The 15,591-nt window shown below is 45.1% G+C and overlaps 2 protein-coding genes across 2 annotated transcripts in view; both read left to right on the forward strand.

The window, feature by feature from the left end:
* Positions 1 to 10,597, forward strand: part of ift122 (intraflagellar transport 122 homolog (Chlamydomonas)) — a 53,949-nt gene extending 43,352 nt beyond the window's left edge. Inside the window, exons 27-29 of the mRNA XM_080763749.1 lie at positions 3,445 to 3,521; positions 3,655 to 3,819; positions 8,884 to 10,597. Coding sequence (XP_080619875.1) covers positions 3,445 to 3,521; positions 3,655 to 3,819; positions 8,884 to 8,970 — 329 coding nt within the window. The 3' untranslated portion in view covers positions 8,971 to 10,597. The remainder of the gene's footprint in view (positions 1 to 3,444; positions 3,522 to 3,654; positions 3,820 to 8,883) is intronic.
* A 1,043-nt stretch (positions 10,598 to 11,640) lies between these two features.
* exorh (extra-ocular rhodopsin) lies at positions 11,641 to 15,295 on the forward strand (the record flags this gene model as incomplete). The annotated part of the gene is made up of 5 exons (XM_080763536.1): positions 11,641 to 12,001; positions 12,362 to 12,530; positions 13,168 to 13,333; positions 14,299 to 14,538; positions 15,167 to 15,295. The coding sequence occupies 5 exons, from the start codon at positions 11,641 to 11,643 to the stop codon at positions 15,293 to 15,295; spliced, it is 1,065 nt and encodes a 354-aa protein (XP_080619662.1).
* Between the last annotated feature and the right edge of the window lie 296 nt (positions 15,296 to 15,591).

Below are 15,591 nucleotides of genomic sequence, written 5' to 3' on the forward strand. Positions count from 1 at the left end.
CGTCTGGGAATGGGGGTGAAGTGGGTGGGTGCGTGTAACGATCAACTTTCCCCGATCCTTTTCTTGCCCGCTCAGGAGTATCCATCCATCTGAGTCTCCTCCACACCAACGCGGCCGGCCCACCGCCTGTACATTTTCCTGGAAAATGAAAGTGCGCAAGATGCCCCCGCCTTGTTCTGAGAAGTTCTTTGGTCTAATGTTGGCCCGTGATTCTGCGCCGGTGGGTAAGCTGTCAGAGCTAAGTCATCTTAGCCCTGCGAGTTAATAGGGTTAGAGAGGCTCTCCCCGTCTCATCTTCATGACACTAACCCTCTGAGAGCCAGAGCCAGGTCCCAAGCACAGGGATTAACCTGCATTAGCCGACAGGCCTTCAAGGGCACCGAGGGTCTGCTCCTTTTCACTGAAAGCCATGACGTTTCTGACGGGCGTGAATGACTGGCGTTTCGGCACTCTCAAAGGCCCGAGAGAGACGCCTGGGAGTTTTCTGTAGCAATACCTCTACATGTCCTCAAATGACATGACGCGGCACAAGTGTGAAATGTATACACAGGTCCAGTGAAATAATTGCTATGCATCGTACAGATGCCATTTGAAGACTGAAATCTTCTAGAGAAAAATCAACATTAAAAGTTTGCTTAATGTACCTCCTTCACAGCCAATACATCCTCTATATTTAGTCAACTTGACCGGGGTCGGCTCTCTACTTGGTACACCATGGAACAAATTTGAATAATTCCAGTAATTCTCAAAACCAACTCTTAGATCAAGAGTGACACTTTACTCCCCACACAGGAAAGATGTAATACACCAATACAAACGTATTATTTACCCAATACCAACCTTTTCTGGATATTTAAATGGAAAGGCAGGTAGGTATTTAGAGACTAGCTCAATTGGAACACATTACAATTCTACAAGTATAACCAACTTATGAATAGTACATTGCAAAATGGACGGATGAATCAGGTGTTGACCTTCTTTCCCAAGCTTTCTATTTCCTATTTGTATTGTGGTTTTTCACAATAGTCTGTCATCATCTTCACAAACATCAAGTACTCTTCCTATTTTACAGTCATTGCGGGGAATCTCTTTTGCTTTGAGAATGACTAACGATCAACACGTCTTGGAGATAGCCAGCAGTGTTCATTTTGTTGACTAAGACTTGACTATAGACTAAAGAAGACTAAATGGGGCTAAAGAATGTGTGTTATTCAAGACAAAATCAAAATATTCTGAAAAGATTAACATGGCAGAAGGGGTTATGTTTTAAATTTTGAGTTTTTTTATGGTTGATTTACATGAACATTAAGTACAGGAGTATTTTTTCATCCGTGTGTGCAATGGCATTACAGCCAAAAACATATTTAGATTATTAGGACTAGACTAAGACTAAACAATTTATGGGACTAAAGACTAGAAATGTGTTATTCAAGACTAAATCAAAATATGCTGAAAAATGTACACTGGTAGCCAGTGTTGTCTGAGTGTGATGTAAGCAAGATATTCATCTGCTTCAGACGTGCTCTGTTAACCACAGAAGAAAATAATAGCTATATTTTGTTGACCGGTGACCCCGAGGGGTCTATACTTGGCTTCCTCTTTTTTTCAATCAACCGTACACCAAATTCCTTCACTGTAAAATAGATGATCTCCAAGCTCACAACACAACACAAGCTTGTACGGCTACTGTTACCAAATATTCTTCTATTATGACATGCTCTACATAGGGACGCTACAATTCATGCGGTTTAATATTATACAGTATCTTGGCATGCAGATCTTCCACCACAAATGTTCCCGCAAGCCACGGTGGAGGCAATGGGACAAAGGGCTTCAGACCTTTTAACATGGGAAGCAACTGAGGCGTCTAGTAATTTGTTTTCAATGAGGCGACTGTTCAGGTACGGGAGCGCAGGCAATCCGACAGGCGTAGCCACAATGGGTGTGATCTCGTGAAATTGGCAGCCCGTGCCTTGAGTTGAATTTTTATTAATTTAATTGAATTGTTTGGGGTAAGTGGCTCTAGGCTTTTGGGATCATTGATGCTGTCAGTGGTGGTGAGTGGGTGGATATTTACAACTTGACATGGCTTCATAGAAGACAAAAGCATCATCTAATCTTCCAGCTCTCTGTGAGAGGGCCGAGCTTAGCACGCTCCTTACTGTCCTAATCTGCCCTCCCCAAACACCTCCCATATGGCCGCCGTCGGGGACATTCATAGTAGTCTGTCTTTTTCCACTTCCTTCCACTTCAGTTTGTTCTTTGAGAACATTCGTCCCTTGATCCGATGTGATTTGTCTTAGAGCTCCACGGATGGCTATAAAACGCTGTAAGGCGTTCATGAAAGTGTCAGTTGTTAGATCCTCCAAGATGTCTACCTGACTTGCCCTCGTTTAGGGCTTAACAAACATTTTTCTTTTTTAGCTTTAGACCCTAAAGACAAATTTGGTGTGTCCCCTGGGACCCAAACTTACAAAAATACAATATGGATTTTCCGCTTAAGCCCTATTTAAAAAGAACATGTGAAAATAGCCGATCTACAAGTTGAATTGTGACATTGTGAGCTTGTAGATCTTTTATTTTTTCTATTTTTTAAAATATTTGATATAATTTTTTGTAATTTGTTGTCTGAATGTCTGAAATATTTTTGGAACGATTTTTTTAAAATGACTTTTTTTTGTAGGTTAAAAACTGGATATTTCCTTGTGACCCATAAAACCAGGTCCGCGACCCAAAATGGGTTGTGGGCCAATGTTTGGGAAACACTACCCTTGAGGATAGACATTAGACAGGTGATTATGAGACTATCATGCCTCTGGCACGCTTTACAACCCTGCATTGTGTGAAGTGGTCCAAAACAACGAATCCCCCAGTAGGTGAATGGTGGTGAGGGATCGACATGGTTTGTATGTAGCTCTGTCATCGTTTGCGCTCCTGTTGGCCTGCTACCTTTCCTGCATTCATTCGGTTCACCACAACTTTACAGCATAGTCATATTCATCATACTTCTTAACTGAATTCGAACATTGGTACGGACAAAACTCACGTGTCCTCTGAGACATGCGTCTGGAAAGGCACTTAGAATGCCTAATTATTTTTGCCAAAATGAATTATAATAATGCCAACCTCACTAACAAAATGTTTCACTGTCCAACATTTGTAAAATAAAATAACAAAGGAGGCCTGTTCAATCTCACAAACGACTATCACTCGCGTTTTTGAGGGAAGGATGCATTACTGGGCTTATACCCATGAGGCAAATATAAAACCCATTTTTATTTAGGCATTTTTTTTGTTGAAGCCTTAAGAGCTGAACATAATTATGTCCCCCGGCGTGTTTGCATCCCCTCCAGCGTGGCCGCCTGCAATTTGTGTTTGTGTGTTTGCTATATTGCGTCTTAACTTTCGAGACGGCCACATGTGTCCTTAATTAACCCCAATCAGAGTCGCAGTCTTTGAAGTTGGACGACGGCGCGGACGAGGAGGAGGAAGACCCCTTCACTGCCAAGATGAGCTTTGAGGTAAGCGTAGGAATAAACTCCACCAACATGGAGAATGTGAAAGGTATACTTTGTGGCGACGGTGTTATATCGCAAGTGTATTTATATGCCTTTCTCTGTTCCGTGTGCCCACCCACCGCCCACACACACACAGCAGGGGGGCTCTAACTTTGTCCCAGTGAAGGTAAGTCGCTCGGCGCTGCGCTCCATGAGTAGGAGGGACGTCCTGATCAAGCGATGGCCCCGGCCGCTCCAGTGGGAGTATTTCCGCTCGCTCCTGCCTGACGTCAGCATCACCATGTGTCCCACCTGCTTCAAGGTACAGCCGAGTGCACACACACACACACACACACACACACACACACACACACACACACACACACACACAACCTGACATGAACTCCACAGACATGATGTGAGAGTAGTCTCACTCCGTGTCTCCCTGTAGGGTTAGGCTATGTTGTCGACTTCAGTCTTGCCGGGTGCACGGTCGAGTTAAGTTAACTTTTCAAGAAATCTCTAAAAAGAGAATACCAGCACTCACGGAAATGTATGTCCTTTAAAGGACAACTTTAGTTTTTTTCAACCAAGGTTCATGTTTTAGGTTATTATTAGAGAAAGTAAAAGGTGAGTATTTTTTTTTCATTTGCTGCTTTCTTTCGTTTTAGGGATTTTAGCTGTTTTTGACAGGTCATTCGAGCACGGGTCTAAATATGTATTTCTTTCCAAAAGAAATTAGCGATTTATTTTTCTATTCTTTACTATCGTCCTACTAGACCCCAAGAAATTACATTTGGCCACAAAAGATCACGAGATCTACTGAATGTGTCAAACTGACATATTGAGCCTATGACACACACAGTGTGGCTTCCCCCAGTAGGCTACCTTCACATTCAGTAGATCCTGTGATCTTCTGTGGCCAGATGTAATTTCTTGGGGTCTAGTAGGACTATAGTAAATAATAAAATAATAAATTGCTATAACATTTTGTAAAGAAATACATATTTAGCCCCATGCTCGAATGCACCCGCCCCCCTGTCAAAAACAGCTAAAATCCCTAAAACGAAAGAAAGCAGCAAAATAACACTCATCTTTTACTTTCTCTCATAACAACCTAAAACATGAATCTTGGTTGAAAAAAACTAAAGTTGTCCTTTAAGGCAGGTGTTCCCAAACTTTTTTGGACCAGGTACCCCTTTTGGGGTAGATATTTTTCCAGGTACCCCCTCATCCTCGCAACACGGATAACAATATATTTACAACCACAAGCAGTGTTTCCTGCAGGAAAAAGCTTTGGCATGGTGCTGGGCACAGGCCGCAATTTTGATTAATTAATTAATTAGATTAATTAATTAATAAGATTAATACATTAAGATTAATTTGTATTATTGCTCTTGTATTGCTATTGGAGACACTGGGGGGACACTGGGCAGGCACTGAGGAGGCACTGGGGAGACACTGGGGAGGCACTCAGGGGCACACTGGGGAGGCACTGGGAAGGCACTCGGGGGGCACACTGGGGAGGCATTGGGGAGGCACTCGGGGGGACACTGGGGAGGCACTCGGGGGGACACTGTCTAAATGTATACGTCTAAATGTAGACGTCTAAATGTAGACGTCTAAATGTAGACGTCTAAATGTATACGGACGTCTAAATGTATACAGATGTCTAAATGTAGACGTCTAAATGTGTACGTATAAATGTAGACGTCTAAATGTAGACGTCTAAATGTGTACGTCTTCTCTTATGGGGGTCCCTGGCATATCTTTTCAAATGGGGGTCCACAGGCTAAGTAGTGTCAATTTGGGGGTCCTTGACATGAAAAAGTTTGGGAACCACTGCTTTAAACACTTTATGAACATGAACAAAATAGATGGGTCCCCCCTGGAACTCCCTCAGGTACCCCTGGGGGTCCTCGGACCCCACTTTGGGAACCACTGCTTTAAGGCACTTTATTTATTATAAATAGGCATAGTATGCAGCACAACGGTTTGGGCTTATAGCCTTCGTCAGCGTTGCCTCCTCATTATGCCTTCATGTATACTATGTCACTGTAGCTTAGTGGTAGTGGGGGGGGCTGCCTGGAAGCGCTATTTTTATGCCCAGCTTTGTCTGTTTGTTTGCACACAAACACGATGATTTGATTGGCTGATTCACCCCATAGCGATTATTTGATTGGCTGAGCGAAGCACATATTGAGGTTAAGAAGTGAGGGCAGAAAAGTGAAGACGTCAAAAGTGATTGGCCTGAATGACATTTGTGATGATTTGATTGGTTGCGCACGGAATGTGATGTATGATAATAAGAGCGCCCCTCACCTCACACGAATGTGATTTATTTTTTAAAGGGATCGCTGAAGTGCTGTTGGGGTTAGTCTGGTTTCCAGTTTGATTAGCTGTGTTCCGTGATTTGTTTTGTCACCTCGCTACTCAGTCTGGAAAGGGTCCTATCTCCAAGGTAGGCGGGACATGTAAATGGTAGAAAACGACCCGGGCTTCTGATTGGTCTGTGGTTGGAAAATATAAACCAAACTTTGACGTTTTATTAATGTGCACTGCGTAGCTACTGCTGTTGCCCTGCAACGTGCGGATCATTGACTAAACCGTGTGGAGTTTGCATGTTCTCCCCGTGTCCCCTAGGGTAGGTACCCTCACAAAAAACATGCAGTAATCCTGGTCTCTATAACTGCCTCCCCCTGGCCAGCCGGGGCGCCTGATGGAGGGGAAAGGAACTGGTTGGAATAACGTGTTCCTTCCACACGCTACGTCCAATCAGGGAAACTCCCCCCTGTCAGGTGTAGGAGCAACTTGGACACTCATGCATGAAGGAAGCATTAGTTCAAGTCCGTTGCTCTCCCCAAGTTGGCGGAGGGTGTGTAGAGCCCAGAATCACATTAGATAACTGACACAGGGGTGAAAAATGGGTTACAAAATCGTGGGATAAAAAATTATAAAAAAATAATAATCATTGACTAAACTCATGAATATGACGTAGTGGACTACTGAATCAAATTAGCTTTTACTCTCGAGTCTCGAACTGGTGGAATTGTTTTCAACAGTGAGAAAAGCATAGACAGAGTGGCGCTGGCTGATGATGTATCAGCAACAACAAGTAACAGTTATGAAATACGAGTCAAACAGGACCCTTTCTAGACTGAGGAGCAAGCAAGTGACAAAACGAATCATGGAACAAAGCGAATCAGACTGGAAGCCAGGCTACTGTTGGGGGTGCTTAAGGGAGCTTGATATTGCATGGGGGAGGGGCACTAATAGTTAAGAGAACCACTGAACTAAACTGTGTCCATCCTAGACCTGCAGTCAGGCTGAGTAACGTCATTGGTTATTCTACATGATGACATCATCACATAGTGACATCACAATGTCGTCACAACCCAGTCCTTTTAGGCCTAACTGACCATTTGACTGATTATATGCGATAAATTATGCGGCCACATAATCACATTCTTCTGGAGGGTCTAAATGTAGGTATTTTTCAGACACTTATCCAGAGTGGATTACACATGCGAGATCAGAATTAGCATGAACTCTAGTCAATAAACAACAGGGCAATTAGACACATAAGTAGAGTGCAATGAACCTACAGTAAATAACATGCTATTCATGTCACATTATTAACATTTGCGGTCGAGAAAACAAATCAACGAATGGAAAACACAAGAGCAAGTAACCCTGATCTATGCCTATAGTAGACTAGCATAATTGGAAATAAAAGGTGGGTCACTGGAGCCGTGCCTGAACTCAAAGTGAGTACCGGTAGGTGAGAGCATCGGATGCGGTTGATGGCGGGGAGGGGAGGGGCAGTCTGACCATCTCACTCTATCGAGGGTAGGGGCAGCCTGACCATCTCACTCTATCGAGGGTAGGGGCAGCCTGGCCATCTCACTCCATCGAGGGGAGGGGCAGCCTGACCATCTCACTCCATCGAGGGGAGGGGCAGCCTGACCATCTCACTCCATCGAGGGGAGGGGCAGCCTGACCATCTCACTCTATCGAGGGTAGGGGCAGCCTGGCCATCTCACTCCATCGAGGGGAGGAGCAGCCTGACCATCTCACTCCATCGAGGGGAGGGGCAGCCTGACCATCTCACTCCATCGAGGGGAGGGGCAGCCTGACCATCTCACTCCATCGAGGGGAGGGGCAGCCTGACCATCTCACTCCATCGAGGGGAGGGGCAGCCTGACCATCTCACTCCATCGAGGGGAGGGGCAGCCTGACCATCTCACTCCATCGAGCAGGGAACAATACTATTAGATCATATATACCAGTGGTTCTCAAACGTTTTCATTTTCTAAGAAATCCCTGGGACAGCAATCTGAACTGTAGATTCCTTAGTGTCATTTTTGTTATACTTTTCTTTACCCCCTTTTCTCATCAATTTAGTCATTATGCCAATCGATTCCTCCCCACACACACGTGTGTGTAGCTCCCCTGCTAGTGAGGAGCCTCCACCGGGAGGATGTAGAACCTTTGTTCTACTTCTCCTGCCCAACACTCCCTGTTGACAGTCTTCACCCCCAGCTATGATACAGTTTGTTTATTTTTGGACCAAAACAATATTATACCAGTAAGACGCGCAAACGCGGGAAGCGAACGCAGCTGAGACCCTGCAGATCATGTCTGTCTGTCTGTCTGTGTGTCTGTCCCGCTGTTACTGTATATGTGGACCTGGCCCCTTTTGTGCCCATATATGGAGCTGAGTGGACCTGGCCCCTTTTGTGCCCAAGCCCATATATGGAGCTGAGTGATTGCTGATGCAACACACTCCATATTTGGATAGCGGGACAGACACACGGACAGACAGACAGACATGATCTGCTAGGTCTCATAGTAAGTGCTCACTGCGTTCGCAATTATTAAAAATCACACCCGTGTGAAGTGAGGGGCGCTCTTATCATCGTACATCATGTTACATCATCTCATTCCGGCCAATCACAATTTGCAAGTTCCTCACCTTCGACTTCAATGTTTGTGTTTACACACTGTTTGGGTTTACACAAACCATTAAAGCTGGACATAGGATGGGCTAGCACCCCTCAAGAAAAGTTAATAAAATAGTGAAAATCTACATGCTCACAACACGTCACACCATGACACATTGTGCACTTGTAGACCTACAGTACTAGGAGCCAGGAGTAGAAGACATTCTCAGCTTTTCAAATGTTCACTGTATTAACTGTGTGTGTGTGTGTGTGTGTGTGTGTGTGTGTGTGTGTGTGTGTGTGTGTGTGTGTGTGTGTGTGTGTGTGTGTGTGTGTGTGTGTGTGTGTGTGTGTGTGTGTGTGTGTGTGTGTGTGTGTGTGTGTGTGTGTGTGTGTGTGTGTGTGTGTGTGTGTGTGTGTGTGTGTGTGTGCGCGCGCTGCAGATGTTCCACAGTGAGGACTATGAGCTGCTCGTGCTTCAGCACAACTGCTGTCCGTATTGTCGCAGACCCATCGACGAATCCAACTGACCTCCTCTGACCCTTTTGAGAACAACACGGTTACACCTCCCAACTGTAGCCATGTAAACCCTACGTGCTATGCTTGCATTGTCCCCCTCGTTGTCCCTGCTGCACCAAATCTCTTTGCGGATGTTCGCCTATTTTAATTGAATGTTAAATTACGACAAGCAGGGATGCTTTTGGACACTGGTTCTCAATGTGGGGTCATGGGTCCTTGGCGGGTTTCCAGGGGTGACCAGCAAAATGATGAACAGTTTAAACACTTTGGGCTATTTTTGAAAATGTTTGACCACATCTCAACAAATCCTCCTGGCACAACATATTATTTAAATGGGGGGGGGGGGGGTTCATGGCCAAATTAATTTGGGGTTCCTTGAAATGAAAATATTTGAAAACACCTGTGGTAGGGCAGTGGTTCTCAAAGTAGGATCCAGGGACCCTCTGGGTTCCTAACTCTGAGAGAGTGTACAATTGGAACCAAATGGCCTATGATTCCATTTGTACACTCTCAGAGTTATGGGGGTTCTTTAAAAAAAAGGTTTATGAACCAGTGCACTATTGGGGGGCATTGCGTTGACTTCATTCCTTGTAACGTGAGCAGTTTAATGTTGACATTCTTGCTGGTGAGGGCTATTCCTAATTTACTACCTCTCGCTCAAGCTTTAGCTTCCCAAAAGGAATGATTGAAGTGAATGTGCTTGTGTGGTCACCAACGCAGACCACGAGAGAAGCACGTCGGCAGCCCGTCAATCCGGATTAATAGGATCAGGTTACTTAGCGCTATCGCTGATTACATCACCTTAAAGGGGACATGTGTACAAAAGTGAGAAATGAAATGCCTCTAGTGAAGCAATAGAGGGTATGCACGTGCATAAAGTGAGTGGCAAAGTGAGTTTAATATCGTTTAACGTAATTTCATACAATCAAGCTTTTCTGTTTCGATGTCTGTATCCATGGGCTGTCAAGGTCATGAAGTCGTTTTTTGCCACTCAGCCACTAAGTAGGCATAACCGCATAACTTCTGGTTATGATGATGTCACGCGCATACCCTCTATTTTATGACAGGAAAACAAAGCAATACATGTTTCTAAATTGAAGCTGAACTTATTTGAATGAATTCTATATTATTTTAAGCCAGCGGTATGGTATAATAATAATATGTATACAATATAAGTGCATCTGCAGCGTTTGAAGGTAGTGTCCCTACTCTTCCATTGAGTCATTCAGAGGCTGTCGTCAGGTAGGACTCCTACTGGTCCACAAGTAGTTCTGCCTGAAGCTAATAAGCACAATATTTCCCCTGACCGAGTGGGAGTGCCTCTTGCATGAGCGGTAGACATTTTGGTCTCATGCCGGAGACGTGGGTTGAATTCCGAGTGGGACGTAAAAGTTATGGCTTTAATACTATAGTATACTATACTCATCTTTAAGTGTTAAGGACCAGCCTTTAATGACACAAAAATGTGAAATCCATGTTTACAAGAGGGGATTTCTTTTGTAACTACTGAAATGTGTGCATATTTTGCACTGCTATTTTATGATTGATAAAGAAGGATTCTTAGCTAAATACATTTTGTTATTATATTGGCAAAAAACAATTCACTACATTTTTCAATAAAAGTTCAACTAACTTGGTTGAAAGGTGTATACAGTATTTATGTTGTTACTATGGTCAGCTGTGTCTTTAATTAGCAGTTGATCTGCAAGCTCACAACGCATCACGACGCATTGTGAGCATGTAGGCTGCCTATCTTTGCTGAATATTTGCCTATTTTTGCATAATGTTCTGTCTATTATGCCATGCCCAGAACAGGGACTCTAAGGTTCACATGGTTAAGTGTTTAATGATGTTAGACTCTAATTTTCAGTAGCATCAACTAACAACATGACTCTGAGGCTTCTGGCGTAGGATTTGTGTGTGGGAGTGAAAAAGAGCGAGAGAGTGTGTCAAGTGTGCACTAGTCTGATTACACTCAGACCGTGGTTTCTCCTGCTATGAGTTTGAGGTCTACATTATGAGGTGGTTAAGGATTAGGTTTACACAGATGCAAATGAGCTGGAAATGCTCCGGAAATTTCATTTACAGTCCCGTCTACAATAAACAGTTTAAGCCCCCACACTCGACATGTCCAAGCTGAGTAAGGCTGGGGTTCGGGCCCGGATCCCTCTTGGATAGTGCAATCTGCTTACTCGCCTGCTCTTTAATGGACAGTTTCATGATGCATTGTTGATGCATTCCAGCACTGGGATAACGAAGGCAACCAACCTCTGTCCTCCAAAATGCTGAGCCTAAATTTATGGCAGGAGTTTTCTTCTATAATTCTATAGTGCATACGTGCGCGCGAGGGAGAGAGAGTGAGAGAGATGGACTGTGTAACCTAAATCCGTCCATGCACCTCCCTAATCCTGACAGCCTGTTAAAAGGTGATGCGGCCGCCTCAGGGGGCTGCAGAACACACCTCTTAACATCCACCAGATCTACTGTATCTCTCCTCCTTCCCTTCCATCCCTGTTTCTCCCCACGGCGAGAGAAGGCTCCCTGGTAGTAGTAGTCTGCTCTCTTCTTTGAGGAGAGACACAGGGCTTTTTTTTTATTAGCTCAAACTCTTCCTTTACTGGGGGGGGGGAGAAAAACACCCACAAGCCAGGTAATCACTTCGCAGCCACAGCCAAACCGCCATGAATGGCACCGAAGGCCCAAACTTCTACGTGCCCATGTCTAACAAGACTGGCGTGGTGCGCAGCCCGTTCGAGCACCCTCAGTACTACCTGGCCGAGCCGTGGAAGTACTCCCTGCTGGCGGCGTACATGCTCTTCCTCATCCTCACCGCCTTCCCCATCAACTTCCTCACCCTCTACGTCACCATACAAAACAAGAAGCTGAGGAACCCGCTCAACTACGTGCTGCTCAACCTGGCGGTGGCCGACCTGTTCATGGTGGTGGGCGGCTTCAGCATCACGCTCTACACGGCCCTGCACGGATACTTTGTCTTAGGGGTCAACGGCTGCTACATCGAGGGCTTCTTCGCCACCATGGGGGGTAAGTGATCGAAGTGATTGTGATTGATTGGAAGTAAAAACACTAACTCATGTAAAATAGTAATATAGGGTTAGCAAATAAGTACTGCGACCATTGCTTTGACAGTGGTCAAAACACTGGTTTAGTGGAATACAGTATTTGTGCGTCCATTGACGTTTATGGAAGCAAGGGACGCATTGGGCACCCTTTTGGGAAGTATGAGAATGTACAAATACATTGTGCGTGCGTGCGTGCGTGCGTGCGTGCGTGCGTGCGTGTGTGTGTGTGTGTGTGCGTGCGTGTTTGTGTGACACTAATGTCTTGTGTATCAAGTGAGAGCACACTTGTATGTAAGTCCATCTGATTTCTTGTGCCTCTCAGGAGAAATTGCTCTTTGGTCTCTGGTGGTGTTGGCTATGGAGCGCTACATTGTGGTGTGCAAACCAATGACCAACTTTCGCTTTGCGGAGAGACACGCCATTGTGGGTCTGGCGTTTACGTGGATCATGGCCCTGACCTGTGCGGCTCCTCCCCTCCTCGGATGGTCACGGTACGGTATGCCTCAGTGTGTAGACTGTAATCCTGCAAGGATTCGACAATAGTCTAATTTGGCAGCGTGAGCAGAGGCACAAAGTATTAATTTATCCATTTGTGGCTACGGATGTAGGTCCATTTGTACCCCCCCAGAGTTCAATAGATATTAGATAGACCTTCATTGCTTTATTCCACGGGGGAAATTCAGTTGTCTTGGCATTACTGCAATATGAAACACAGGACAGGACAGGACAGACAAAAATGTACAACTAAGAATAAAACGGTAATAAATAGTAGAAGTAAACATGTGCTAACGTGCAAGGATTAAGAATATAGGACTCAAAACCAAAGGAGATTAGGGTCCTTGCTTAGCCCTCCCCACTTGGACACCCAGGATTTGCATGTTGTACGAGCTATTAACAGGTATAAATGTAATGTTTATGAATGCATATCAGTGTACATAAACAATACTGTATATTGTATTGTATCGTGGGTAAATAGGAACAGTACATACACAGTATACTGTATATGGTCATTAACTAAATGACAACATTAATGGCTTGCCATAAAGCCACAGCTAGCTCCCATGTTTAAAGTCAGCTGTTTGTGATGATGTTGATTGGAGTTGTCAAACTGCATTCTGTGGGCTGCAGGTACATTCCAGAGGGCATGCAATGTTCCTGTGGGATCGACTACTACACCCCCAAGCCGGACATCAGCAACATTTCCTTTGTGATTTACATGTTCATCGTCCACTTCATCATCCCTCTGATCATCATCTTCTTCTGCTATGGCCGTCTGCTTTGCACCGTCCACGCGGTACGTACGGCCACCTACCAAGACCAATGTGATACTAATTGTTATTATGCACTACATCACTGTTTCCCAGGCAGTGGCGTAAAACCCATGTTGGCTCGCAGACACATTTTATGGGTCGCGAGTATATCCCCTGACTTTTTTCATTTATTTTCCTACATTAAAAAAATATATATACTGTATATTTCAGAAGATTTAAGTATTTTATACTACTAAAGTATTTCGTGAATAACGAAAAAAGCGAGATATAAGCTCTCAACAAAGTGACACATAGTGAGCTTGTATTGCTATTTTCACTAGTTTGTATCGTGGGGAAAAAAACGTTTAATTTCTCTTTTGTGTCTGGAGTTAAAAGTTGGGGAACCACTGCAATACATGATGATACATAAACAGACATGATTTTAATGTGAAATTGAATCAAAAGGAAATCAAAGCCCATACTCAAATCTGTATGACAAGCTGTTGGGGCTGCCTTTTTTGCAGAGCTTTCGCCCAGGTGGCCGTGGTTTTGAGGTTATTATTCTGGGAGGGTTAAGGTTAGGGTTAGGCATAGTGTTTGTGAGGTTAAGGTTAGGTTTAGGCATAGAACCATGCTACGTTACGTGTTATCCTTTTATAGAGAGCAACATCACCTGGCAAGTGGCAACCATTACCGGCCAGTTGCAGATTCTCATTTCAGGCTTCATGCTGATTTTAGTTATGGGGTTTGGTTGATGAGCAAATATGTAGACAAAAGTCATTATTAGTGTGGTTCTCAAAGGGGTTTCCAGGGGGTCCCGAGCTAAATGATTGATAGGAACCAAATGCAAATGGACCCTTACGGATATGTAAATCTTGAGTGTAAAAATCGTAATAGTTATGACAGCCCCTGGCCTAATGCATGCCAAACCGGTGGTCCTTGAAATTAAAACGCTTGAGAATGTCTGCATTTTTTATTCAACCAACTTGCGTAACGTTTCGTCACGCAGGCCGCCACGCTGCAGAAAGAGTCGGAGACCACCCAAAGAGCAGAGAAAGAGGTGACGCGCATGGTGATCGTCATGGTGATATCCTTCCTGGTGTGCTGGGTGCCCTACGCCACCGTGGCATGGTACATCTTCGCCAACCAGGGAACGGAATTTGGGCCGGTGTTCATGACAGCCCCGGCCTTCTTTGCCAAGAGCGCAGCCCTCTACAACCCGGTCATCTACATCCTGCTTAACAGACAGGTAACTAAATGCTTGCCGACCCGGTGTCGCGCACCGGAAACAACCCAAACACACACTCACTCAACAATGGCCCCTTTTCCACCGGGCTAGAACCAGTTCGGTTCTTTTCTCCTGCCTAATATTGAACCAGTGTTTCCACTGGAAATGAATTGTTTCAGAACCCTAATAGTGGAACTGGAACAAAATGTTCCGTGAAAGCACCAAGGTTCCAAGAATAGAACAGAATCGGTTCTAGAACCAAAGTTCTTTTGGTGGAAGAATGTGTCACGCTGCGATGCGTTGTGTGCTTATACATCGGCTATATTTAAGTGTGCGACATCCACGCACAACCATGTATAACTTAAGGCTCATACATAGTCTGGATTTTCGGTGGTTAGGTGACCACCGAACTACAACATGACGTCACGAGCCGCGGTGAAGAGCAAACCACCGCTCCAGCCCTTCTCTCTGTTTTTACTCACCACCGCTCAAAGTTATTTCAGCTCCGGTGGTCAGCTCACCACCGGAGCGGTGGTCACCTCACCACCGAAAATCCAGACTATGAATAGGCCTTTAGGCTCAATGGGACCGTATGTGTGAGCATGTACCCAACTTGACTGTGATGCTCGTCTCCCTCTGTGCCCCTCAGTTCAGGAACTGCATGATAACCACCGTGTGCTGTGGGAAGAACCCGTTCGGAGACGACGAGAACTCAATGGCGTGCTCCTCCAAAACTCAGACCTCCTCTATCTCGACCAGCCAGGTGGCCCCGGCTTGAATATCTGCTGACCCATGTTCCCAAACTCTTAACCACCCACCCACCCATTCCCGACACCACCCCCACACCCCATCCCATTTCCCCACCCGTCCGAAGAACACACCTGGGGAGACTCCACCGTCATCGCCAAAGCGGCAGCAACTACGTCCCATTGGCCAGTCCTCTTGATTGCACCTCCCTCTTGTCCGTCGGCCCTGCTGCGGGGGGAGTGGGGTGGGTGGGGTCTAACTGCGCCTGGCCACTCGAGTGGGGCTGACCTCATACAGACATCATAATACCTAGAGGCCACCATATGT

Source organism: Protomyctophum bolini (genome assembly GCF_963924005.1).
Source record: "Protomyctophum bolini genome assembly, chromosome: 5".
Taxonomy (NCBI): Eukaryota; Metazoa; Chordata; class Actinopteri; order Myctophiformes; family Myctophidae; genus Protomyctophum; species Protomyctophum bolini.